Source organism: Gopherus evgoodei, chromosome 2 (genome assembly GCF_007399415.2).
Source record: "Gopherus evgoodei ecotype Sinaloan lineage chromosome 2, rGopEvg1_v1.p, whole genome shotgun sequence".
Taxonomy (NCBI): Eukaryota; Metazoa; Chordata; order Testudines; family Testudinidae; genus Gopherus; species Gopherus evgoodei.
The window spans coordinates 158,350,840-158,378,839 of record NC_044323.1 but is presented as its reverse complement, the minus strand read 5'-3'; the positions used below and the strand labels follow the sequence as shown (position 1 = coordinate 158,378,839).

General features: G+C 47.9%; 1 protein-coding gene and 1 long non-coding RNA gene across 3 annotated transcripts; both read left to right on the top strand.

Annotated features, from left to right (window-relative positions):
* Positions 1-3: 3 nt before the first annotated feature.
* LOC115646363 (pulmonary surfactant-associated protein C-like) lies at positions 4-9,417 on the top strand. Of its 2 annotated transcripts, none has more exons than XM_030552101.1 (6): positions 4-109; positions 932-1,231; positions 2,166-2,306; positions 3,281-3,394; positions 4,364-4,519; positions 7,013-9,417. In XM_030552101.1, the coding sequence occupies exons 1-5, from the start codon at positions 38-40 to the stop codon at positions 4,502-4,504; spliced, it is 768 nt and encodes a 255-aa protein (XP_030407961.1). In that variant the 5' UTR covers positions 4-37; the 3' UTR covers positions 4,505-4,519; positions 7,013-9,417. The 2 variants fall into 2 exon arrangements, with proteins under 2 accessions (XP_030407961.1, XP_030407962.1); XM_030552102.1 differs by lacking the exon at positions 7,013-9,417 and adding an exon at positions 5,782-5,821.
* Positions 9,418-19,314: 9,897 nt separating this feature from the next.
* LOC115645128 lies at positions 19,315-23,093 on the top strand. The gene is made up of 4 exons (XR_003998654.1): positions 19,315-19,394; positions 19,802-20,017; positions 21,400-21,583; positions 21,724-23,093. It is a non-coding gene; the product is annotated as an uncharacterized LOC115645128 (long non-coding RNA).
* The last annotated feature ends 4,907 nt before the right edge of the window (positions 23,094-28,000 follow it).

Here is a 28,000-nt window from a genome sequence, read left to right as displayed (position 1 = left end):
CCTATTTAAGTCTCTCTCTGCCCTTCACACTAAGGGGATGTCCAAGTGGCACAGGAGAAGCAGCAAGATGGAAATCAGCATCAAGGAGGCTCTGATTGAGGACCCGCTGGTAAGCCTCAGCCTCATCCCCTCCTCCCCTGGCTGGGTTTTAGCAAAGGGCAAAGGTTACATGAAAGCGACCACATCCCCCGTAGCTCATACATTGCAGCTCCAATAGTTTCTAGTGCCCAGCTTTTGTTATGAGTCAGCGGCGGATTCTATTCCTCCCAGCTTGCAGAGTGTGGGTTGGCATGTGAACCTGTGTGCCTGTGTGTCTCTGTATTTGTGTATGCATGTCTCCAGGTGTGTCTCTGTACTTGCACCTGTCCATAATGATGTACAAAACATTTCACCTGCTTCCTTGGTTTCCCCAATGCCTGTTGAGATGCCATGCTCAGCTGGGTGCAGATCTGGCTGAGACTGAGAGTCACTGACCATACATTTCTGAAATGCAACCGCTCTAGCAGCTGTCAAGGGTGCATGAGAACTATCAAATGGTGAACCCCAGAGAAAGGAGGGGGTATGACCCTTCTGACTCAACCAGTGCTTCTCCCCAGAAAGCCGGGGCTATTGCCTGAAGCTGCATTGGAGCTATTAGTGAGGCACCTTGCCTACAGAGTCAGCCACAGTGCTGGGATCTAGCTCATTACCTTAAAAAGCACTTGGAGACACTCTTGAGCATGGAAGATGCTACTTAAAACCATGACCCATCCCAGGGCCAAATCCTGTGCCTGCACTTCATTTCTCTCTGTCTCTCTCTCCCCAGTCCTGTCTCCTTCCCTCGTTCTCATCTTCACACCCCTTACTTCTCCACCTCCTCCTGTTCCCTTTTGCTTTGCATTTCAATCCCTCCTGCAGTGACCTCTCTCTCTGCGTGTGCTTGTGTCCCCAGCACTACAATGCTCTGGATTCAGAGATGGACATCTGCCCCAGCTGCACTGACTGCTGCCCCAGCTGCCCCAGCTGCACTAACTGCTGCCCAGGCTGTCCCAGCTGCAAGTCCTGCTGCAGCTGCTGGAAACGTGTCTTCTGCTGCCTCCCTAAGCTACTCTGCCATCTGCCCAAGTTCCCCTGCTGCCCCCTGCACATCAAGAGAATCCTAATCATTGTGGTTGTCATTGTGCTGATAGTTGTGGTTGTCCTGGGAGCCCTACTGCTGGGACTGCACGTGACCCAGGAACACACTGAGACTGTAAGTAAGGGAGAGAAGGAGCAGTTGAGGCTGTGCACAGGTGCAAAGGAAGGTGTTAAAATCATGCCCAAATGCAGCAGTTTATAGATGAATAGGGGATAGCGGCAGCTAGGCACAGATGCAATGGGAATCCATGCAGCTGACCATAGTGCAACCTTATGTAGGTGCAAAGGGGACTTGTGCAAAGGGTACGGGCCTGCATAGGTGCCCAGGGGACTGCTGCAGCCCTGCAGAAGGGATCACTGTCACCATGCCCAAGTCTAGCAATATGCAGAGGAAGCAGGGACAGATGCACAGAGATGCAGAACAAAACTGGGGCAGTCACGCATGGGTGCAGAGAGAGCAGATGGGGTCCTGTTGGGTGCAGAGGGGACTCAGGCAGTCATTCACTGGAGGAAACAGAATTGGCACAGAGGGGACAGATTGCATCCGTGAATGAGCAAAGTCAAGGACCAAGCCAGAGGAGGATGTTGCAGTTGCATTTAATTCCAAGAGGGCTGACTGAAATCCTGGCCCATTGGGACAGATCCTGTCTACCTTGCATCACAATAGATGTGGACAGCAGGGAAGAGATAGAGATGCCTCGTTCTGTCGGGTTAGCAGGAGAACATTTAGGAGAAACAAAATCAATCTCGGGAGTCTCTTCCCAATAAATTTACCCTTCCCATTCTGCAAGAGACTCTGGGGCCCTGGCCAGCCTTGAGGGAAGGAACAGGGTTGATTATTAGAAGCAACAGAGAAATGAAAAGCAGCTGCAAAATGTCCGTGGGCACTTTGAAATGGCTGTGTTTCAAATGGGTTAGAATGGAGCAATGTTGCTCTTGTTGATGCAGGGAACCCATAGCAGAGATGATAGAGATTCCATCCCTTCTGTATCTTCCCACCCCCTGTTCTCCTTGATGCTCACTCTTTAGGCTCTATGATCTCCTCCTAGGTTTTGCGAATGACCATTGAGGGGCTGGAGGGGGAAGAGTCTCGACTGCGGCTGTCCATGGACTGGGAAGAAGAGGTGGCAACTTTCCACATTGATGCAGGAACCCATGACCCGGGCACAGTGGTGTACGACTTCAGTAATGTAAGCAGAGAGTGCTTGCTTGGCAGGGGGCGTGCTTCAGAATGGAGCCTTGCCATCAGGCCATGAGGCCGGGATGCTGCACTGAATCCTCCTGTCCAGGGAGTGAGACTGTTTTTAACCCATGCATGGCCGGGACATCCAAGCACAAATGTGGCAATGCTGCATTAGAACAGAAGGCACACTGAGAGGCTATTAGACACTGATGGGTGCCAGCCCCTCAAGTCAAAATCAGAAGGGGTTCCAGCCTCAATGGCACGGCATCATGCCCCTGAATGGATCAGGGGAGTCAGTCCCTGGGGGAAAGCCCTTGGGTCGCTCAACAGACAGCACTCTGGACAAGCAAGGAGCAGCACCTGTTGGCACACGGGAATCCTGTATTGGTCTCCTCTTCTTCTGTCATGATGCAGGGTTGGAGGGTAGGAGAGGAAATGGGTACTGCCAGAGATGCAGAAAACCCAGCTTCACAAAAGAAACATGACCAGAGAGGAAGAGCCATGTTAGAGAGGGAGTGAATGGGGCTAGAGTTGGGGCTATGAGGGGAGAAGGATGGTGTGTTGTCTTCATTGGCCAGCGTGGGATGGAAAGTGATGGGGGAGGGTGCAGGGGAGACAAGCAAAATAAGAAGGTGGGTTTGGGTTTGCAAAGCCTCAGTTTTCATCTTGCTAAACTAATCCCCAAGGAGGTTTGGATCCAGCTCCTATCTACCCAACCCCTGCACTTTGGATAGGGCTTGGAGTGATGGCACCAACCCTGGCCCATCTCAATCAGATGGCTTTAAGTCTCAAAAGGAAAGGCCCATGAAGGGTCTAGGAGGCTCCTGGGCTCAGTGTCATGAGGGGGATAGAGCGGGGTGACATTGTGGAAGCAGAAACGACTGTGCAGGGAGAGGGTGATTCAGCTCCCCTGAATACTAGGGAGCTGCAGTGATGGGAAACCAGGGCTTATAAATCACCATGTGCTCTGTCTGCAAACAGCTGCTGATCAGCTACAAATCCTGGCAAGGCCGAGCCTGCTACATTACCAAGATGGACAAGGAGAACATTCAGGGCTTGGATACCGTTGTGAAGGCATTCCACCAACATCTCCAGGTGAGCAGCTGAGAATGCACACTCAATGTGAACCATGCTGGATATAGAGGTAGGTATAGAAATGCATTGGGGAAATGGCATTCATGCAATGCTGATTCTGAGGCCAACAGAAGAATGTGGGGGAAGGAGGATGGAAGATAGTATGTGGATAACAGAGATAAGAGGCTACTTAGACTCCAAAGATCAAACCCTCCAAAGGATGGTGCATCAGGGACACCTGGAGTTATGCACATGCATCAGCTTGACCAGCAAAAACAGCTACACATGCAAAATGGGCTAGTGTATGTCTAGTTGCTGGTGTGTGATTCCACAGTAGCCTCTGGAGTTTAATTGTTTCTCTATTTGGATCTTTTACATTCAACAGCTGTTGTGAGAATGATTTGCTCTCATAAAGCATGTGATGTATGAGGGCATGAAAATGCTTTGCTAACACTGATTGACCCTCAGAGCCCTAAGGGGGGGTCAGTGGCAATGAGAAATACTGATAAGTTAAGCGCCTCAGGGCACACAGTGAGTTAGTGGCAGAGACAAAAAGAGAACCCAGGAGTCCTGATTCCCAGTCCATTAGACAATACAGCCTCCAAGAAGTGGGAACAGAACTCACGAATGCTGAATCTTTCATCATTTGCTATACTCACTAGCCTTCACAGTCTCTCATATTTATATTCAAATAATTTCATATCCTATTAAAACAGGCTGGCCTGTATGTCACCAGCCAGGGCAGCATTGCTAGAAATTTTTGATCCTTCAGAAGCAGTGGCCATGTGGGAAGCCCTCCAGATGTGGAATCCATCCTCACAGGTGGAGTGAAGGTGCTGGAAATATACTGGGCACTAGAAGAAACGTATCATATTGACATTAAGGATTTAAGATATATGGGAATGTCAATAGCCTGTGTCTATTCCTGCTGCAAACAAGGGTGCAGAGTGTTTGGTGTGTGTGTTTAATTTTTATTATTTCCTGCTGTAGCTCAAGTCTCTCATCCCAACTCCTGAGCAGGGTGAGGAGGAGGAGAAGGAGAAAGGGTTTCCCATGCCCCTGGCCGATCGCTCCATCCTGGGCGCTACAATTAACATCCTCTGCAGCAACATTCCTATCTACTGGGATTAGCAAGGCCTCATGGAAGTGAGTAGCATTGTGGATGGGTGTCAGAATGGGAGCCGATTGTACTCAATAGCTGAACAATCACAGTTACTTGTACTAACCACCCACTCCCAAGACACACACACACACACACACACACTGCAGTAGAAGCATGTGTGACAGGCATGTTGGGAATGGGTCATGGGGAGCAGGCACCGGGGGACATGGCCTATGTGCAGACACGGAGTGAGTTCTTCACAGCCAGGCCAACGGTAGATAAAAATCAATGCTTTTTAAAAAATAATGCTTAAAAACCAGATTTTTTAATTTAAATCAGATTTTTTTGATAAAATGCTTTTTGAGAAAAAACTATCTAAAGATAGTTTTAATTAAGATACATTATAGCTCAGATATCTCATCATGGAGTAGGGATTATAAATTCTAATTAGATAGTATGAGACAATATATTCAGGTAATGTTTAAGAAAAGTTTTGTAAATGAGTTCCAATAGTTCATGGATTGGGACTCAATCTTATGCGGTTCCAGGGACTTCTGTATAAATTATTTAGATTAATCTTTCTGTCCACCCAATGGGACTCAGTGCTCAGTCTAGAAGATACTATCAGAGATGCTTAGTTTTGCAGTTCTCAGACTGTGGATTTTTGTCTCCAGCGATAACATGCTTGTTAATAGCAAAAATGTTTTTAATAAATAAATAAATATATAGAGATGAGAAATAACAGACCTCAACCCTCTGCAAATTTGTGTACACAGAGTCAATCCATTACCTCTCTCTAAAAATGCAAAGTTTCAAAAAGTTCAATGAAGAGAAGATTGTTGGGGGTGGAATAGATCTGGACAAGGAGAAGTCTGGAGATAAATGTGAGATGGGAGGGACAGGCAGTAGAAACAAAAGTGAAACTGTTTGAACAGCATATTCCAGAAGTCTTGAGGTCTTTCTGAGTGTAGCCTTCTTTGATTTGAGATCTACCATACCATTCTCTCATAAGAAAGGAAAATTTATAATGGCAGCAGGCCATAATAGATACCTAGTTTGGGAATAAAAGCCATTCAAGAAATATATGTTTGCTGATGATGTTTTAAAGAAAGTCACAGCAGTGAGCTGGTGGAAGCCATTTAAGCACTTGGATTCAGAGACTGCTGAAGTGATAATCTCACTTTTAACAGCAGTAGCTTCTTCTGCAGGTGTAGAAAGAATATTTTGTTCCTTTGGACAAATTCTTTCCAAACTGAGAAATTGTTTGAGACCTGAAAAAGCAGAAGAGCTTGTTTTTCTTTTCCAGATTATGAGCAAACAGGAAAATGAAGGTGAAGACGACTGAGTTAGCTGCAAAAGGCCATATTTTAAGTTTCTCATGTTGAACTGGCTGATGTCGATTTAATTTTTTTTCAAATATTTCATTTAACTATTTTAGTTAAAAACAATTTTAACAAAAACAAATCTGATTTTAAAAACTTGAATGTTTAACTAAATTCAAAAATTCATATGCTTGTTTTGTTAAAATATTATATGTTTGCTGTTGAAGAAAAAAATCCAGAATACATAACATTGTTGTTTTAGTTAAATAAAACAATTTGAATGTCTGTCTGGTGATGTTCTCCTCCTAATACAGCATGGGAAGAAAATCCTCCTTGAATTGGAGATAGTTCACCTTCCAATGACTTCATAAATATCTGCTTCAATTACCTTTGGTAAACGAAATAATCAAACAATCATTCATTTTCAGATATAGCTGTAAAAGTAATCTGAAAAGTTTTCAAAATAAATCACTTAAAAATATATAGTGTGTACCTTATAAAAATGAAACCTACATCTATCTCTGAGTTGTGAAGAATATATATCAAGGTTATAACAACCAACAAGAATGCACTGTTATGTAGAAATACATGATTAAATCGAGTCTTCCTGACCAGTGATTTAAATCATGATTTAAATTATGATTTAAATCTAATTGATTTAAATAAAATCCACCCTGCACGCCGATCTGAGGCCCTGCAGGAACAGCTGGCAAATGTTGCAGCCTTCAGAGGAGACTATCCATTAGGCTGGAACAGTCCTCCCTTAGGCCTACTGAGAGAGTCAGCAGGCAGCTTGCAAGGTTGCATGCCTGCTGCAAGGGGAGTGGATGTTTCATGCTCACCTTGAGACAAGGAGATACAAATCCCCAGCAGCCACATTGGGTGATAGTGACAGCTTGGAGTCAGAGATGCTAGCAGGCCCTTTAGCACAGAAGAGAGTGACTGATAGAGAGTCCACACTCTGCTGTTCTAGTAAAAGTTATTGCCTGTATATGAGAACAAGGGAACATTGGCAAAGGCAGCCAGGGCCATTAGCTGCCCAACTCTCCCATGAAACCAGTGGACACCTAACTCCTCTTTGTGCCTCTGGAAATTTTTCCTTAAAAGCAGAAATGAGGGAGGTAATGCTTGGGGGGCCATCCGGGGCCAAGCAACACTTACAGCTCAAGATGTTCACAGGGAACATTTTTCACCCCCCTTGTGTTTGCTTTGCAGGATCCATCAAGGATAGAGCATCTCCTGCCTGCCATTGCTTCCGAGGGGGTCCCAGCAGAATGGGAACACCACGTCCTCAGCCAGACCCCCCGTTGTGGCTTTGCTGACTCTGTACCTGTGGGTGATTATGGTGCAGCTGGCTCTGTGCATAACTCTCTCGCTGGCCTCAGTTCAGGAAAGCACAATGCACATGGTTAAGTTCCTCTACCTTCAAGGGGACTCAAGTGGGTGCTTAGATGCTTTCCTGAATAGGGCAGCTTTCCAGAATTGGGGGAACCCAGATGGAACAGCTGTGCCAATAGGAAGAGGAGCCAGAGGGACCCTGCTATAAATAACAGCTGTACATGGGCTGATCTGTTTGCATTGGATGCAGCGGGCATTTGCTAGGGACATTATAGAATGAGAAGATTACTTGCCATTGTGGGTGTTAGACTTCTTTTTAGAGAATAAAATCTACAATCCCTCACCAACCCCACTTATTTCTTCTTCTGGGTAATGAGGTATTGTGTCTTCACTTTACATGACCTCACAGCCTAGTGGGCTAGCACAATGTGGCCAGAGTAATGACAGCAGGGACAACTCATCAGACTAAGGGCTTGTCTACATGGAGTGTTAGTTCAGAACAGCTGATTAACGACAGATGTGGATGCTCTTATTCCAACATAAAAGTGCCTTAATCCAAATTAGTTTAATCCACTTTATGTGCCTTTGGGCAATTACAATGCACCTGGCTCTATATAGGAGTTACTTTATGAACTAAATTAATATGGACTTTGTTTAAAACTATGGTGTCATGTTGTTCTCCACTGCTAATTAGTGGAGCTTGTTAGAAAAAAAGAATTGTCAGAATTTACTGTTTTGTTTAAATTGGAACATTCTACAGGACTGTGTCAATTCTGACAAAATCCCAAAAGAAACCAAGCACGTTTCTAGTAGACCTTTGCCTGCCAGGCAGGATTCCACGAGAAACCTGCCTGGCTCCTTGGCAGACCATCTGACAGAATGCAGTGAACCCAGGCTCCCAGCTTCTCAGCTGCCTGCCTGGTGGACTGGCGGGAAGCTGAGAGCCTGGAAGTTGTGGGAGCCCCAGTTCCCAGGCTCGTGACTCCTTGTCAGGCAGGGTTGTTAGGGTCCCTGGCTCCAACATTGCCCACCAGGTTGTACTACTGAGGGTCGAGGTCTTCAAAGGCCCCCAGGTTCCCCAGCTCTAGGGCAGCCCACTAGGCTGCGTTAGAGCTCAGTGGAGATCAGTATTTCTGTTTCACAGAGAATTTCAAATATGTTGGTTATCATTCCAAACTAGAATGAAATCTGATTTTGAAATAGCAAAATCCTCTGCAAAATAAAATTACTGTTCCCCAACCAGTTCTATATTAGCTGTCATGTTTCACCCTAGAGGTAAATGTACAGTAACTGCTAACAAAAATACTAGTTAATGCCAAATTCAATGATTGCTTCTGTTATCTGGACACCTGTCCATGAGGAACTGGACTAGGACCTTCTAATTCATTTCACAAAGGTCACCTGTCATTTTGATTTTTTTAGCATTCAAGGGAGAAAAGCAAAATGTATTTGAGCCCTGTTGCAATACAAATGTAAATGGCTCTTATTTACCTTGGACCAAAAATGTCCTTTAAGACGCCTTAACATGGCTTAGATTGTGCAACACACAGTATGCACTGGGATAAGTGTCTTTATTTCCTCTCCTTGTCAGGCTGTTACCTTGCTCAACATACCCAGGAAAGGTGCAAATCAGGGCTGTGGAAGTGATCTCTTTGGTTAGATTGGAAGGGAACAGAAGGGAGATTGCCATTTGGACAGAATAAGAAATCAGGTCCTTCTAATGTCATGCAATTTTAATACTGAAGGCTAGCATAATAAGTCATTCCATAAATCCATTATTAACTACCAGCAGGACAAACAAATTACACTTCAGCCCATTATCTATAGTTCAAGCTGAATTCTGCTTGGTAATATAACTGCAGAGTAGGTGACCTAAATAACAGGCATTCTGAGATAAGTTGAAGGAATTCAAAGCAGCACCTGTAGCTGTGTATTCAGCTGCTGTTTTCTAACCCTATTTTCCACTTGAAAGTGATTTTTTAAAAACAAATCTACATATGTCTTCTGTAAACACTATTTCCCCGCGATCTATTGGGATTATTATGATATTTTGTATTATCACTAAAGATGCATGCATACGCACACGCACACAGACACACACACACAAATGCCTATATACTCTATTTCTTAAGGGGGAATGAAGAACAGAATTTCCATGTAACTCTAGTATGGTTTAAAATTAAAGGTATTGGATTATGACATTTTGCCTCTCGTAGATATAATTGTAAAACTGTAAGCTCTTTATTTCTGTGTACAATAAAACATCCATACAGTTAAATCAAGATTGAAAGTCTTTTGCCTAGAAGATTAATTTAAGCCTCTATGGATAAAAGAATGATCTTGAGAATACAATATACTGATGTGTTGACAGCACCTCAGCACATTTCAGTGAGCAGGTAATTCCCTTTCTGACGCCCATGCAGGAGATATCAATTTACACTAGAAACTTTTGCTGTATCTTTTGGCCATACAGGCCCAGATCCTCAAAGGTATTTAGCCATCACGGGAACGAAGGGCCTAAACACTTCTGAGGAACTGGGCTGCTGTCTCCTGGCTTCTCTTTCCCATCAGTGGAGTACATGTGTGCAAATGGGAAATCGCTGCCTAAGGCTGGGAGAGGCCCAACTTCTCCCTGGGCTGGTGATGGGCTCTGCCAAAGTGCCTGGCATGGCACCATGGTGCTGGGGACGAGGGAAGCCAGGGTGGGCTTGTCAGGGCCGGTGCAAGGATGTTTCGCACCCTAGGTGAAACTTTCACCTTGCTCCCCTGCCCTCGCCCTGAGATGCCCCCCCACTCCAGCTCACCCCTGCTCCGTCTCCACCCCAAGCACGCTGTTGCTGCTTCACTTCTCCTGCCTCCCAGGCTTGTGGTGCCTAAGCTGATTGGCGCCGCAAGCCTGGGAGGTGGGAGAAGTGAAGCAGCTCACTCCTTCTCCCCTCCTCCCTGAGCACACCGTAGCTGCTTCACTTCTTCCACCTACCAGGCTTGCGGCACCAATCAGCTTAGGCGCCACAAGCCTGGGAGGCGGGAGAAGTGAAACAGCCACGGACGGTGTGCTCAGGGAGGAAGCGGGGCAGGAGTGAGCTGGGGCGGGGAGTTCCCCTGTGTGCCGTCCCCCCCTTACCTGCTGCAGGCGGCCCTCCCCGTGCTCCCCTGCCCCAGCTCCCTCCACCTAAATGCCGGCGGTGACCGGGGTGACCAAAGATCCAGCCGCCGCGGTCGCTGTTGAAGAAAATGGCACCCCCCAAATCCTAGGGCCCTAGGCGACCGCTTAGATCGCCTAAATGGTTGCACTGGCCCTGGGGCTTGGTAATAGGGACCTGGGCAGCAGGGATGGGCTGGGTGCTGTGGAGACGCAGGCGCAGGCTGGCTCTGTGAGCTGCTGAGGAACAGCAAGGGATGGTTTGGTCCCCACCTCCTGACTGATAGGAAGAGGCCAGGGTGGCAGAGTGTAGGGGCTGCAGTGCGAAATGGCCTGAGAGGTGAGCTCTACCTCTTGTACCTCCGGGGCCAGCTCTGCTCAGCACAGGCCCTGCTGCCACCACGGCACCAGGCACCAAAACAGCCCTGAGCACAAGGGCTGGACAGAGCCCACATGGGGCCACCAGAGGGCAGGACTCGGGCCGGGTGGGAATGGGTTGGAGAGGGAGGGTGTTCAGTGTGAGGGAGGCTGAGTCAGCTCGAGCCCAGGCTGGGGCTTAGCGTTAGAGGATGCCGAGCGCCAACTGTGAGGCGGCACTGAGAGAGAACCTCTGAGGCAGCACGAGCCGGGATGGGGCTCAGGGGCAGAGGGTCACATGCCCAGGCGGGGGCCCTGGCCTTCGAAGCACTGATGCTGCTCCAGGCCCTCAGGAAAGGGGGACCCCAACGGGAAGAAGCGGCAGAAGGAGGCAGCCCCAGCACTCGGAGCCACCGGCAGCCGGCAGAACCGTGCAGGAACCCCCCAATCTGGAGCATCAGGAAGGTTGGTGCCAGATGGAACAAGCGCCGCAGGCTGGACAGGGGAGCTCAGACCAGGCTCCCACACGGCGGCAGAGCTACGGGGCTGCAACTGCGGCAGGAAGGGATGGAAGTGCCATGAGGAGGGGCGTGAAAAGCAGCACGAGGCGCCGCCTGAGAAAGAGGAGTGGGTGGCCGGGTTGTGAGGTGACAGGAGGCGCAAAGGCGAGGCTGGAGAGAGATGGTGGGAAGCAGCTGGGCTCTGGCGGGAAGCTCTGAGGTGACAGGAGCCAGAGCGTGGGTTGGGCAGGAAACAGCGATGCAGGGCACTGAGGCAGGAGACGCTGAAGTTGCTGCAGAGCAGGAAGGGACAGTGCTGAGGGGGTAGGAGGAGGCTGGAGGCAAACCCAGAGAGGGAGTACGAGCGGAGGGAGGGGCTGGGCTTGAGGCGGGAAGCACTGAGATAACTCGAGGAGGGAGGTGGGGAGTGTCTGATGGGGCACCAGAGGGCAGGGCTCCAGCCAGGCACGGAGAGTTCAGGGCACGAAGGGGGTTCATGTTCAGGCGAGAAATGTCAATGTCACTGGAGAGGGTGAGGAAGGTGATTTGAGGCAGCAGGTTGGGCAAAGACCTGAGGCAGCATGAGTTGGGGGATGGGGCTCAGGCTGAGGTGGGAAAGATCTGAGGTGACACCAGAGAAGGGTCTCAGGGCCAGGGCGGGAAAGGCTGATGTGATGCCAGAGGAGGGCTCAGAGCCAGGCTGTGAAAGGCTGAGGTGATGCTGGAGGCAGGGGCGGCTCTAGGTATTTTGCCGCCCCAAGCACGGCAGGCAGGCTGCCTTTGGCGGCTTGCCTGCGGGAGGTCCCCGGTCCCACGGATTCCACGGCACGCCTGCGGGAGATCCGCCGCAGCTGCGGGACCAGCATCCCCTCCACAGGCATGCCACCGAAGGCAACCTGCCTGCCGCCCTCGCGGCGACCAGCAGAGCGCCCCCGTGACTTGCCGCCCCAGGCACGTGCTTGGTATGCTGGTGCCTGGAGCCGCCCCTGGCTGGAGGAAGGGCTCAGAGCCTGGGTGGGAAAGGCTGAGGTGACACTGGAGGGGGCTCAGGGTCTGGGCAAGAAATGCTGAGGTGATGCCAGAGGAGGATGCAGTGCCCGGGTGGAGGCTGAGGTAACACTGGAGGAGGGGCTCAGGGTGTGACAAACTGGGAAAGTTCTTAATGTTTTCTCTGAGTACTGTGTTGGTGCCTCAGTGTCCCCATGTCAGTTCTTAAGTCTCTGGCAGAGCCAAGGGCCAGTGCACCTAAATGCCTGACACTCTGTCTCCTAGCAACTGATGGCCTGGGCCCCTCCCCTGCAAAGGTGCCAGCTGAAGGTGTTGGAGACAAAGGGATCAGGTGACCTCCTGGCCCGGGAAAGGAGCTGAGCAGAGAGGAGGGGCTGGGAGGGGTTGTGAGTCTGGAGCTGGCTGGGGTCGAGGGTGGAGGGCAGACCTGGGGGTCTGGCTCACTGCCCCCCAGAATGGACCCAGCCGAGGGGTCCGGTTCGCTGTACCTACAAGCTCTGTTTTAGACCCTGTTCCTGTCATCGAATAAACCTCTGTTTTACTGGCTGGCTGAGAGTCACGTCTGACTGCAAAGTGGGGGTGCAGGACCCGGTGGCTTCCCCAGGACCCCGCTGGGGTGGATTCGCTGTGGGAAGCACACGGAGGGGCAGAGGATGCTGAATGCTCCAAGGAGAGACCCAGGAGGTGAAGCTGTGTGAGCTTCTTGCCCTGAACAAGTCTGCTCCAAGGGAGAGGAGGTTCCCCAAAGTCCTGACTGGCTTGGTGGGGTGCAGTTCCAGAGCATCGCCCGGTGACTCCGTGACAACTGGTGGCAGCGGTGGGATGTACTGCACCCCGTGAATGGCGCTGCTTGCAGTAAGTGACTGGGGAGCAGTAAAACAAAGGAGGGATAATGAGGACCAGGCGTGCTGAAGGCTCAGAGAGGGACGGTTTCAGGGGGCGGTTAACCTCTGGGAGTGTGTGACCAGCGAGAAGGACTGTTGGAGTAACAGGGTCCCCCTGAGGACTGCAGTGAGCAGTCTCAGGGGCGGAGGAGCTTGCCGCTCGACCCTGGGAGAGAGAAGGATTTTGCAGTAGCAGGGTTCCCCGGGGGATTGCAGGAGCAGTCCCAGGGGCGGAGGAGTCTGCAGCTCGACCCTGGCAAAGAGGTGGTGATCACGAGAAGGGCTGGCACACCCGAGGTTCTTCCTGGAAACCATGGGGGAGCCAAGAGCACACAGGCCTGTGAGTCCAGAGCCACTTGGGAACGGTGAAGTGATGGCCTATCACCATCTCCTTGAGAAGGACATTGTGATCCTGTGCACAAAGAGAGGGTTACGCATGGGGAAATTCACCAAGGCACAGTTAATCGTGCAGTTGAAGGAGAAGCACCGCTCTGAGGAGCAGATTCCTGGCCCAGATGGGGCTACAAGAGGATCTGAGAGCAGCTGGAGCATCAGCCAGGCATCCCCGGGAGTCTGGTCCCCAATCAGACGAGGGTCTTCACGATTGGGTTCCCCATCAGGAGATTGGAGACGGATGGGATGGGAGCAGAGCCCGAGAGAGCGAGAGGACCATGAAAGAAAGGAAGAGCCCGAGGAAAAGCTGCAGGAGAAGCAGCAGCAGCGTGGACTGGTGATGGTGGAGCAGAGAGACATAGGGGGCTGCCCAGGGGTCGGTGGGGAAACATGCCTGCAGGGGCGAGACCCTGGGACAAAGAGAACTGTGGTGGTGCAGCCCCAGATGCTGAGGGACTGTGGGACCTGGGTGAAGTTCCCTGGGGTGAAGCCCCTCGCCCTGCCTATGGCCCAGATCCCTGTGCAGACCCAGGAGGTGTCGGGCTGGCTGGTGGTTGGGGTTCTCCAGGATATCGGCTGGGAGGCCCTGTTGGGGGGTGACTGTCTCCCCATGGGACAGGATCCAGGCCCTGCTCCTGCAACGGCCGAGGGTTTGAATTCAAATCCAGGGAACCAATTGGCTAGGATGGAAATGGTCAGTGAAAATGCAAATGACCTGGCTGGCAGGGGGGAGGGGCTGCTGGGCTCAGGATACCTGCCTACCTGTAACCAGCCCCCTGGGACTGAGTGGGAGGGAGAGATGCTCCCCACCCCCCTGCACACCGGAGAGGGGGCTCACGCTGGCTCTGATGCTGTGACCAGAGCAGAGAGCTCGCTGCCTGCCCCCACTGGGACAGCAAGGGCAGCGCTGAGCACGGGGGGAGCTGAGACCCCAGCTGAGTGGGGGGACACTCAGGCAGGGCAGGTCAGCTGCCAAACAGGTTTGCCTGGTCCAGACGTGCTGCTGGGAAGTGATTACACAGCAGGGAGGGAGCTACCAGGGACAGGGCTCAGGGGGGCTGTGACCCCAGGTCCAGCCAGCGAGAGGGAGCAGGTCCCACTCCCTGCCCTAGCCGCTGAATCCCAGACTGAGCTGCAGAGGGATCCCTCCTTGGAAAAGCTGAAGGAACTTGCTGGCCACAGCGCTGCAAACCCCCTTGGGGAAGGCTGCAGGGACAGAGTCCTGCAGGAGAAGGGATTCCTGTACCGGGAATGGGCTCCCCAAGGGGAAGTAGAACAGGGGGAAATCGGGAGGCAGCTGGTGGTGCTCCAGGAATGCACAGGGCTCTTCCCATTTGAGCTGCTGGATGGGAGGAGAGTGAGGGGACCCCTGGACCTGAAGAGGGAGGATTGGATGGAGAAGGGGGAAGACCCCCGGGGGGATCTCTTCCCTAAGGTGGGAGCCAATCTCCCCATCAGGTGTTCCCCATTCAGAGTCATTGGGAAAGCAACCCAGATCCTGGAGAGAGAGATCAGGAACATCCTGGCTTTAGATGGGATCCAGCCGTTTTACAGCCCATGGGCCTCACCCATGGGGCTGATCCCCAAGGGAGACAGGAAGGTCTGGTTTTATGGGGGCTATCAGAATCTTAAAGCCATCCCAGTGTCCGATGCTGACCCCATGCCTAGGCCTGGGGAAATTCTAGACAAGCTAAGAGGGATGGAGAACTTGGCCCTGGCAGACACTAATAACATGTGCATCTTTAGCCAGACCTGGGAGGAACAGGTGTCCCAGGTGAAGAGGGGGCTGGGCTGCCTCAAGAAGGTGGGACTGACGGTAAAAGCTGAAAAATGCAAGGGGGGACGGCAGAGGTGTTGTGTCTGGGCCACAAAGTGGGAAGTGGCTGCCCAAGCCCAGAACTGGCAAAGGTCAAGATGGGGGCTCTTAACCGAGGGAGCCCAAATCACAGACCAGAGTGCTGGGAAAAAACCCAATCCCAGCTTGAAGCCCAGGGGTACTGGGGTGGCAAAGGGTGTGGGCTGCATAAACCTTCCCACATGCGGCCTGCAAGTGCCATCAAGCACACCCGACCTAAGGGAGGGCGTAAGACTGGACTGTCCTGGTGTAACTCACACCAAGGGATGGGAGAGATGCTGGGGCATCCATGGGAACCTTGGTGGGTTCGAACTTCCCCAGGTCACTGGCTGGAGTGACCTCGCTCAGTTCGGTCTCGAAGGGGGGAGAGATGTGACAAACTGGGAAAGTTCTTAATGTTTTCTCTGAGTACTGTGTTGGTGCCTCAGTGTCCCCATGTCAGTTCTTAAGTCTCTGGCAGAGCCAAGGGCCAGTGCACCTAAATGCCTGACCCTCTGTCTCCTAGCAACTGATGGCCTGGGCCCCTCCCCTGGAAAGGTGCCAGCTGAAGGTGTTGGAGACAAAGGGATCAGGTGACCTCCTGGCCCGGGAAAGGAGCTGAGCAGAGAGGAGGGGCTGGGAGGGGTTGTGAGTCTGGAGCTGGCTGGGGTCGAGGGTGGAGGGCAGACCTGGGGGTCTGGCTCACTGCCCCCCAGAATGGACCCAGCCGAGGGGTCCGGTTCGCTGTACCTACAAGCTCTGTTTTAGACCCTGTTCCTGTCATCAAATAAACCTCTGTTTTACTGGCTGGCTGAGAGTCACGTCTGACTGCAAAGTGGGGGTGCAGGACCCGGTGGCTTCCCCAGGACCCCGCTGGGGTGGATTCGCTGTGGGAAGCACACGGAGGGGCAGAGAATGCTGAATGCTCCAAGGAGAGACCCAGGAGGTGAAGCTGTGTGAGCTTCTTGCCCTGAACAAGTCTGCTCCAAGGGAGAGGAGGTTCCCCAAAGTCCTGACTGGCTTGGTGGGGTGCAGTTCCAGAGCATCGCCCGGTGACTCCGTGACACAGGGTTTGGGCAGGAAAGGCTGAGGTGATAGGTGACACCGGAGGAGGGCTCAGGGTCTGGGTGGGAAAGGCTGAGGTGATGCTGGAGAAGGAGCTCAGGGCCTGGGTGGGAAAGGCTGAGGTGATGCTGGAGGAGGCTCAGAGCCTGGGTGGGAAAGGCTGAGGTGACACCAGAGAAGGGGCACAGGGTCTGGACAGGAAAGGCTGAGGTGACGCAGAAGAAGGGTCGTCTAAACACTGTGCAAATGCTCATGTTTTTGACAATCTGCACTGATGTTAGGAAACATAAAATGTGTCAGTTCCTATGAGATTCTAAGGATAACTAAATAAAAGAGCTTTATCCAATTAATGGTGCAATAAAAGGTTTTTCACAGAAATAATGATAAATGCACAACTGATTTTTGCTGGGAAAACTTGGGACTTGTTCTAATGTCTGTCTTCTACTATATCCATCTATTTCCAGCAGTTACAAACACAGGAAGAACAAAGAATCTGAGAAGTGTCCAAGAAAGAGGAGGAAGAAAAACAAGTCACTGAAGATGGAGGAGAAGTAAAGGGACTCCGGGCACAGTAACCTCCCTGTAATCAGGCCTCAGGTTGTGTAATTACACTGTACGGGGATCTTGAGTCTTAATACCTTGAGCAGCGTGACCACCCTCTAATCAGGGTCCAGGTCTGTGCTGTTTTATTCTTTTGACATTAGGCTCCATTAGCTGACTAGTGAGAGTGACTGCCCTGTAATCAGGGTGCAAGTCACCCCCCCCCCCCCCCGCTTTCGAGGGACATTGAGCTCTTTGGTAACTTGAGCAATGTGACCGCCCTGTAACTAGGGTCCGTGTCTCTGCCCACTTGCTCGTTTGGCATTACGCTGTGCTCTGGCCCACTACTCAGGATGACAACCCTGTAATCAGGGTGGAAGTTATATTCCTATTGCTTCTGGGGGATACTGAGCTCTTTGGAACCCTGAACAGTGTGACTCACCTCCCTGTAATTCGGAGTCAGGTCTCTGCCCTTTTGCTGTTTTGGCATCATGCTCTACTGATAATCTAGTCAGTGTGACCACCTGTAATTGGGGTGCATGTCACACCATTCTGTAGTATGGGAAATACTTAGCAGTTTCATACCGTGCGGAGCGTGACCCTCCTGTAATTTGGGGACAGGTCTCTGCTCTTTTGCTCCCTGGCTTTATGCACCTTTATCTTTCTAATCAGAGTGACCACCCTGTAATTAGAGTGCAGGTCGAATCCCTCTCATTTATCAGGGATTAGGGTTAGTTTAGGGCCCTTGGGACCATGACCGCCCTGTAATCAGGGTTCAGGTCTAAACTTGTCTTCTGTGAATATGCTCCATAATTCAGCTAGTCAAAGTGATCACCTTGTAATAAGGGTGAGAGTTACGTTTCCCTCACTTATGGGAGTTACTGATGTCTTTCTTACTTGAGCGGTGTGACCTCCCTGTAACTAGGGTTCAGGTCTCTGTCCTTTGCTCATCTGGGATTGTGTCCTGTTCTCAGCCTGGTCATTATGACTGCCCTGTAATTAGGGTGCAGGTCACGTGCCTCTTATTTAGGGAGGACTAAGTTTCCCTTAGTGCTTTGGGCTGAGTGACCACCCTGTAAGTAGGGTTCAGGTCTCTTCCATTTTTCTTTCTTTTGATTATTTTCCATTAATCGGCTAGCCCGAGGGACTGCCCTGTAAAAGGGTTCAGGTCCTTTCCCCTTTGGGTTGTTGCGCTAGTCACTTGGACTCCACCCTGTAATCAGGGTGCAGGTCTTGTCCCTTTTCCCTTTGTTTTTTTGAGGGGAGGAAGATTGGTCGAGTTTAACACTGTGGGTCGAGTGACCTGTTGCCATGAGCTTTCTTTCTGTTCTGGGAAGTCCCCTTTTGTTTTGTACGGCTGTGTTTGCGAGAGCACGTGATACAAGTGAGTGTGCAAGCTTGTTAATTTTTAGTTATTTATTTTTGTTTTTTTAAGTTAAATCGCTGCAGCACTTTTTCTTTACTCTTCTCAGAATTGGAAAAAGAGCTCAAAGTGTATTAACGTATTTATCCTCTTCCCCCCCACAAAGGAAAGAGTAAGGGCTCAGATGTCATTTTTTAGCGCCTTGGACAGTGTGACCGCCCTGTAAACAGGGATCTGGTCTCTCCTCTTCTGCTCTGTTTAGGTAGAGCTCCTTTTAGTGGGCTGATGGCAATGACTTGCCTTTAAGGAGGACAATTTATGTCACATGTCTGTGACTCACAGGTAGTGCAGTATCCCTTAGTACTTGGGCAGCATAATCACCCTGTATCCAGCGTTCAGGTCTCTGCCCTTTATTCTTTTGCCTCCATTCTACTTCAGCCAGTTGGTATGAGTTCTGACCCTGTAATTAGGGGAGAGTTTGTGTCCCTCTGGCTTCTGGGGGATATTGAGTTCTGTGGAGCCCTGAGCAGTGTGACCGCCCTGTAACTAGGGTCCAGGTCTTTGCTCACTTGCTCATTTGGCATTACGCTGTACACTGGCCCACTAGTCAGCGTGACAACCCTGTAATCAGGGTTCATGTCACAAGTATCCATAGAATTGGATATATTGGGCCCTTTGATACTTTGAGGAGCTTGACCTTCCTGTAATTCAGGTTACGGTCTCTGCTATTTGGCTAATCCCAGTGACCACCCTGTAATCAGGGTACAGGTTGCATCTCTCTCTTGAAAGCCTGGGGGATTAAAACTATTTCAATAACATGGGCAGCTTGACCTCCCTGTAACTAGGGTTCGGTCTCCTAGGCCCTTTGGGTCTCTTGGCATTGTGCTTTCTTCATAGCCTGAGGCGAGTGACAGCCCTGTAATCAGGGAATCTGGTCTTGGCCCTCTGCTGTCTTGGCACTAGGCCAAGTGAGCCAACTGGTCTGAATGAGCACCCTGTAAACAGGGTACAGGTCTCATCAGACACTATTTATGGTGCCCCCATGAAACTGTATCCAGAGTCCTGGCCCTTCACACTGGGCTTCCAACTTGCCTGGAATTCTGCAGCCAAATCTCCTGCTTTCTTCCTCGCGTACTGTTCTCTTGGAGACCCAACATCCTGCTCCCATTGCAGGTAAGCTCAGAAAGGGAGGGTCCTGTGGCAGTTTGGAACTAAGTCAATCCCGGCAATATACCTCCTGACATAGATTTTGGAATACTTGTCAATTAATTCCTTACTGCTCTTAATCATCCAGTTGCTCTTCATTTTGTGTGGAGACTGCCTGGTGTAATAGTTGTCAAGGGGAAACCTGGAGATTGTGGCTCTGGAGTCAGGGGTCTGGTCCTTTTCTCACCCAGTGGGGCTGAGGAGGAGGGGAGAGTCCTTATGGAAGGACTGCATCTAGGAGCTGAATATCCACGCTGTCTGCAGACCCGGAAAACCACACTGGATCCGTAGTTTACACTCAGTTTGCATTTGGGAAGTGCCGTTGTCGTAAGTGCATCTGAGTTACACTCTTCTGTGTGCTCTCTCTGTTTCAGGCAGCTCCAAGCACAAGTGGACAAGAAGGAAGTGTCAGGAATGTCAAGCAAAGAAGAGGAAAGAGGACAAGTCACTGAAGATGGAGAAGAAGGAAAGGGCCTCTGGGCACAGTAACCTCCCTGTAATCAGATCTCAGGTCATGTAATGACACTGTACGGGCATCTCGAGCCTTTTAATACCTTGAGCAGTGTGACCACCCCGTAAGCAGCGTCCAGGTCTGTACTGTTTTCTCCTTTTGACATTAGGCTCCTTTAGCTGGCTGGTGAGAGTGACTGCCTTGTAACCAGGGTGCAAGTCACCCCCCCCCTCACTTTTGAGGGACATTGAGCTCTTTGTAACTTGAGTATTGTGACCGCTCTGTAACTAAGATTCAGGTCTTTGCCCACTTGCTCATATGGCATTATGCCGTTCTCCGGCCCACTAGTCAGCTTGACAGCACTGTAATTAGGGTGCATGTCTCAAGTATCTATAAAATTGGACACATTGTGCCCTTTGGTACTTTGAGGAGTTTGACCTTCCTGTAATTCAGGTTACGGTCTCTGCTATTTGGCTAATTCCAGTGACCACCGTGTAATCAGGGTACAGGTTGCATCTCTCTTTTGAAATCTGGTGGATTGGAACCATGGGCAGCTTGACCTCCCTGTAATTAGGGTTTGGTCTCCGAGGCCCTTTGGGTCTCTTGACATTGTGCTTTCTTCACAGCCTGAGGCAAGTGTCCTCCCTGTAATCAGGGAATCTGGTCTTGGCTCTCTGGTCTCTTGGCTTTAGGCCAAGTGAGCCAACTGGTCTGGATGAGCACCCCGTAAACAGGGTATAGGTCTCATCAGACACTATTTATGGTGCCCCCATGTAACTGTGTCCAGAATCCTGGCCATTCACACTGGGCTTCCAACTTGCCTGGAATTCTGCAGCCAGGTCTCCTGCTTTCTTCCTCACGTACTGTGTCCAGAGTCCTGGCCCTTCGCACCGCACTTCCAGCTTGCTGGAATTGTGCATCCAAGTTTTTTGCCCTGCTTACCTTGATCTTGGCCACCCATCATCCTGCTGCTGTGACTGGTAAGCTGTGAAAGAGAGGGTTCTGTGTAACTTTTGTAATAAATCTTTTTTGTACAGTTTTCCTTTTTCCGTTAATTTTGATATTAATGTATGTTAATTCTATGTTGCTGTCAATCATCTAATTCCTGATGATTTTGTATGAAGAGTTTTGAACTTCTTGGTGGAGTAGTCATCAAGTAAATTGGAGAATTTGGCTTTTAGATAGGATTTATTTTGTAACATTCCTGTTCCTTTTGCTTTCTGTGTATTGTGCTAATTTAGGGAGTCACCTATATTTACTTTTCTTAAAATACATATTTAGTCACTTTTAGTTATTTCCCTTTTACATTTGGGGCTTGCTCTCTGCAAATATACATTTTCATTTTTTATTCTGTACATCTGTCCACTTCATTGGTGCATTCCAGAGTTTGAAATGAATACCAGTAATTTGAAAATCAATCTTTTATTTCAGTAACTGAATCAGTACTTTTGTCCACTTCTTTTTTAATTTTATTTTGTACAGTCTTTAAACATTTTATATGTTTCTGTTATTTTTATCTAGAATTTCAAATGGCATTGCAAGTCTGCTAAAACTGTCATGCACACTCTTTAAATCCTCTTAAGAGAATTGGACAAAACAGAAACAGCCAACTTAAAAACAAGAAAAGAGATGCTAACCACCTGTGAAGAACAAGAAAGGAAACAAATTCTGAGAGCAAAGTATAGTTGTGTGATCTATTTCAAAGGTAAATCATACTATAAATTCACATAATGAATATAAATTCATCTAATGTAGTTCATTAATAGATTTCCTTAAGCAATATTAAATATTTATTTGTGACATAATTAACATGGCTTTAAAATAATATTTTTGTTTGCTCTTCAGGTTTATACAATGTCCAGCACCACAGTATATATATGCATTGGAAGGATAAATTGAACAATGTGACTAGTATCTGTTACCTTTTGAATGCTGATTAATGTTAATAGACAGTATATAACAAACTCTGAAGCTCAATTACTTGTGGCACCACAAAACTGAAGAGTGGCAAACAGTTTCCTTCTATAACCTTTCAATTCAGTAACTACCTCTGCCACATGAGAACTGATATGTCATCTTATTTTATAATGATGTATGTCCTCTCAAATTGTCTTTTCTAATGAGTCCATAAAGCATGCTTTGTGCATCATACTTCCATATTCTGGTAGAAAAGCAGGATGTATCTTTTTTATTTAATTCAAGACACTTAATCTTTACTAGGCTTTCATGACATTGCTTGATGATTTGGGCTTCTGTTTAGCAAGTAGTCAGACTTACTTTCTTAAAGTCTCTGTTGGCTACAGAAGAAAAGTTATTTGAAAATGATAGAAGAAAACTGAGATGTTGGGTGCGAGTGGCACCCTGAAAAGCATTGGAAGACCTCTTCCAGTAGGCACACTATTAATATTTCTCCCAGTTCATAAGAAAGCCCATTTCTGATACCAAAATAGTACCATAGCTATGATGCCTTATGGAATTTATCTAAGTTTCTACCTATCACCAATTAGAAATTGTCAATAGAACTGGTTATTTGCATCTAAATGTTGATTTCATGTACCTATATAACTAATTATTTAAAATGTGTTTTACCAGGTGACTACCCGATTTTATGTAAAATAGTTATACACATCTTAGAAGATGTGCTCCTTTGACTTAAGTGTGTGACTTTTATATACTTGGGCGACTAATGCTTTATGTACTTATTGTTTTTACTAACAAGTTTGTCACTAGGCACCAAGGAATAATTGTGAATCTGTAATGCAGATCACACAAGCACTATAGGATCATAGCTTACTATTATTAAAAATAAATCATAATTTTCTACAAAGTACAAAGATGTAACTGAAGGGAAGGCATGTGTTTGTATTCTCCAATCATCCTCAATTCTCCCCTCCCCCTCCAAAAAATTCAAAAATAGTTCAGGTGGAAAGATTAACATTTACTCCAGGTAACACCTACCTTAATATTTTAAAGCTCTGTATCTCTCACACATTGCTAAAAACAAGCAAACAAAATTAAATGTTCTGGAAACTGGCAGTTACTCCCCCAACTTCACAACTTTCAAACACCTACTCTACTTCAACGGTCACACCAATCAAACTGTGCCACACATGCAATTTTAACTTAGCACCTGTTGTGTCAGAACAGTTAGAGTATATTTTGGTAGTTGTGTATATTGATGTACATGGTAAAAGTGGTGTTTTAATGGGTTTTTTTGCTTAGTGAATTAAGAGGATGTTCGAGGATGATGATGTGGATGTTTTATTTAGAGGTGAAGTATTTTGTGGTGATGACTGTTTTTCAGGTATTGGTTTAGTGTGAATTGTTGAAAAATTTAGATGATTTTTGCACGTGTACATTGTTAGATGTACTTAGAGGGCAAAGTTGAGGTTGCCTGTTTGGTGCAATTTTATTGGTGTGAAAGTTAATTTAGAGTATGTGTTTGAAAGCCTTGAAGTTGAATTTTAAGCTGTACAGGGATCCAGTACCCGCTTCAGTTCTTACTGTCATTCCAAATTCCAAAATCTGGGATGAAGATGACCTGGCAGAATAAAGATATCTCCGGGGACTTTCAAGAGTTTAGCATTTCTGCAGCTTCATGGAATTCTTTAAACCTTATTGAGTTTTACAAAGTGTAATAATTGTAGGAAACGTCTACTTCTGCCAGTTAAGTGTTGAACAATGACCTATATTAAGAGATTTATACTGACAGTTAATTCTGTTCTGTACTAAGATGATTTTGTTAATATTTCCACTTTATGATGTGTGAAATGAATTAACTAGGTTTGACTATATCTACTTGACAAAAGTTGGAATACTTCATGTTAAATTCATAGATTTAACTTTGACTGTCATATCACCTTACTTTGCTTTCTATAACTCCTTATTTAATTTATTAATATTTATGTAATTCAATTAATAAAACATAAATTCAGATATGGTATCAGTTATGTCTTTGGCTAAATAAAAAGGAATCTGGTAAACTGGTGAAGAATTTTTGTATCATTAATTTTAGTTTAATTATCATCTTTTTACCCTTTTTTGTGTGGTCATGGGAAGTAACTATCCTATAATGTTGCAAGTTTCATTTTTCTTTTGCATTACGCGTTTTTTGGCAGACACCAGTATGGGTCCTCTGGCAAGGTCCTCAGTGCTGTCTGCAACATTCCAGTTCAGAATTTATTCATTTTTAAAAGTTGATTAATATTTTTATATTTAATTTAATCTCATGTTTGTCAGAAATTAATTTTTACAGTGTACAAAATTGTTAATATGCTGCTGCATGCGAGGAAGTGTGGTCTAGTGGTTTAAAGTACTGGTTTGAGATTCAGGAGACCTGGCTTCTATTCCTGGCTGTGCTACTGGTCCATTGTCTGTCCTTGGGCATGTCACTCCACTTCCCTGTGCCATTTCTCCCATCTGTTTAAAAAAAAGGGGGAGAGATGATTGTACTCACCTTATTTGTGAAGTGTTTTGAGAGCTGAAGAAAAGCACTAAACAGAATTTTTACTGAAAATGAGACTCCACATGGGTAGGAGAGAACTAGAGATTATCTCTGGGTGCATAAAGATATAATTCACTAAGTAAGTATTAATTATGCTAATGCTGTGAAGAAAACTATCTTGGTGAATAATGAATTGAAACAGTCTCTCACTCTTGGCATTTGTTAATTAATTTCTAGCATACCAGATGCTTTTTGTCCCACTGAAATATGTATGAGGATGCACTTTGATTTGTTAATCTTGCCCTATGATTTTTTTATTAAAAAATGGACAACTTGAAAAGCAACTACTCAATATTAGGTGATTGTTCACCCACTGTACAAAAAGTCTAAGGCAAGGGTAGTCAACAGGTGGACCACGGCCAAATCTGGACTGCCAGTTGCTTTTGAATGTACCCTAAAATATTGTTATTTACTTTTTATTTTCTCTGGAGTCTGGACCTTGACTATACCTTGACCAAGAATTCTGGACCACGATAAAAAAAAATTGACTATCCCTGGTCCAAAGAATGGCAAAAGCTGAAGGAAGCTGTAACTATATAGATGGGATTAAGGAAGAAAGTCTTAGTATTCCAACAGTAATTGCTAGAAGTTGGAGATGAAACAATTAAACAAAGTCTTTGCAAAACAGGCACCCAAAATAGCTTTAATCAGCATGCAGAAGAAGGGGTTTCCAAACAGGGAGTCTTGCCACTGAATTTGAATCAGTTTGAATTTCACAATTTATGACGATCAAAACATCCTCCAGGGGGATCTGTTGGCCTTCACTAATGGTGGCCAGACAGCTGCAGATGGCACAGCCTGGGTCCTTGGTACCAAAGACTCTGGACTGGCCAACTCCGCCTGCCCTGAATTACCAGGTTATTGTCTTCTCTGGTTGGGCTGGCAATGAACTGTAAGAGGGCTACATAATTGATAGAGGATTTACACTAACTCAAAGTGGCACCGCAATCCTAGAGGCTCATGAATAATAGATTAATGGATGGGATCCTTGTTAGTAGGTCATGTCTTTTGCCTATGGAGCCTCCTAGCAGGTAGCAAAAAGGGGACAGGGCAGGCATAGAGACACAGCACTGGAGCCATTTGAAGTACACCTGCCCTGACCTTTGTGCTTACTGGGGACCTTCTCCCCTGTCCCTTCCTGCAGACTCAGCTTCAGGCCTGCTGGTTGCAGCTCAGGGAGATTAGGAAGCTCTGCACCTGAGAACAAAGACCACACTGCCAGGGGTAGGGTAAGCAGAAAATTGAACTTTTAGCTGTTGGGTAGAGGCCAAGAGATGGGAGGGCTGTGCTGGGGCTCAGGAAGGATTGGTGAAGGAGCAGTGCCTAATCCTCATCACACTTCTTTCTAGCCATAGGAATACCCCCTCACCCTTGTAGACATGCATTTAACTCAGCCTTACCTGCCTCTCTGCAGTAGGATAATAATATCCCCCTGGTGTTACAGCTGGGGAAAACTGGGGGACTTGCCCAAGTTTATTAGGACTTAGCCTCAGAATGGGATGGTGAAGGCTGCAATAGTGGGATGCCTTTGACACTGTAGTAACAATATTCCAGTAGCACTCAGAGGCCCCAGCCAAAATCAGGGCCCCATGGTGCTAGGCACTGTACAGACATCTAGTGAGAAACAGCCCCTGCCCCAAAGAGCTCATGCTATAAACAGGCCAGACACAGATGGGAGGTAAAGGAGCATAAGGGAGGCTAAATCTCAATGCATCACCAGCTGCACCTTGGGGGAAGAGAAAAGTTTCTGGCAACCACAAGGGGGCGTGTGCTTGTTTACAAATTCTGGATCTGGCTTTTCTCCAGCATTTTTGCAGGCCCAGGCCTGATCCTGAAGACTGAGATGCTGAGAATACATAGCAGCCAGGGGAAGAGGCAGGGGAAACAAACCTATAGGCAGCAGATTTTCTCCAAGCCAGTGAGAGCACCCCAGGGATCTAGAGCAGGCCAGCTATGCAATTAGGATGACCAGGCAGCAAATATGAAAAACTGGAACAGGGTATGGAGGGGAATAGGAACCTATATAAGAATAAGACCCAAAAATCAGGGCTCTCTCTATAAAATCAGGACATTTGGTCATCCTAAATACAGTTGCCTCCCTCCTGCATCTGTAGCTATGGAGCTGGGTTGTATTTTCCCCACACGCCTCCAGTATGTTTCTTAGGGACGTACAACAGCACATCTCACCAACCCAGAGTCAGAGTACAGACACATGATCTATGAACTAGCTTCTGTCACAGACATTTCGGTGCTCGCCCCCATTCAGACATCAGCTGGTGACTAATGGGCCGGAAAGAAAGCTAGGTGGTGGGGATTACATGGGAGCCTGTTCTCTAACAACCCCCTGCAGAATTGGGGTGCCTGGGCCCCACCCAGAGTGTGCTAATAGTGCTCAGTACTTGGCAGGAGTTGGAACGGTTTCTCTCAGGAGGGGATTTTGATTTTCCACTGGAACAGACTGCTATGCTCTCTCTCTCACACTTACATTCTCTGATGTGCTTCACATGCAGCCTGTGCTTGCATGGTCCCCATTCATGATACTTAGCTGCCCTGAAAGCCATCCCTGCTTCTTTCCAAAGCACTGTGTTTTTTGGACTCCTTACCCCCTCTGTAAAGCCCAAGGTCCTGCATGGACCAGGCAGACAGTGATGGAAGAGACTAATTAGGTCCCCTCTGGTTTAACTCCTTGGCCAATGCTGGATTGTTCTCTACTGACTAACTGCCCCTGCTCTGGTTACTTTTAAAGTGATTCAAGCAATAAGGCTCCCACCCATTCCCTTGGGAGATTATCCCAGTTCCTCACCAATGGGAAATGCATCCCCCTATACTCTCTCTCCATTTTCATCCCATCTTCCCTCGTTACCCCTCCTTGGGCAGCTGGAACAAACCCTCTCCCCTTCTTGTGGCTTCATCTTCTGCTAGGCACATGGGGACAACCTGAGAAATCAAGAGTTACACAGCCGCTTTACCACCCAGATCCCTATACCTTTCCATCACCGCTTCTACAACCATACAGCACCAGCGAGCGTGAAACATGGGTTTATTTTTTTTAAAAAATATTATTTTACATTTTAATAGATTCTAGGCACAGAGCAGCAAAGTCTCTTACATGAATGAGGGTCCGAGGTTAAGTGCCACTCTCCAGCTCTGTGGCTGCGAGAGACCGCACTTGCAAAAAAAATGGGCACCTGCATGCTGGGCATGCCCAAACATGCCAGTCAGGCAACAAATCATACAACTGCCTCATTTATCTGCATATACAAAAGTGAGCCAAGATTTGGGACACGACAGCCCAGGGAGAGAGAGGGCCAGATCTTCATGAGGGTTCAGCTGCAAGCAGCTCCTGCTGAATTCCAGCCACTTATTTAAGTGGCTTAATGGGAGTTGTAGGACGCACAGCTATTTTAAAAATCTGCCCCCAATATATTTGTGCATTTTTCCACGTGCCGATTCTCTCATCTGCAAACATCACGAGGGCTTATACAGGGGTGGTTAGAATCAAATCAAACTCTCCCTCCCGCACCATGTGACTGTTTCGCTTTGCTCTGTTCCCTCCAAATCAGCAACGACCCTTTGGGAACGAACACTCAAAATGAAGAATGTGGGGTAACATCTAGA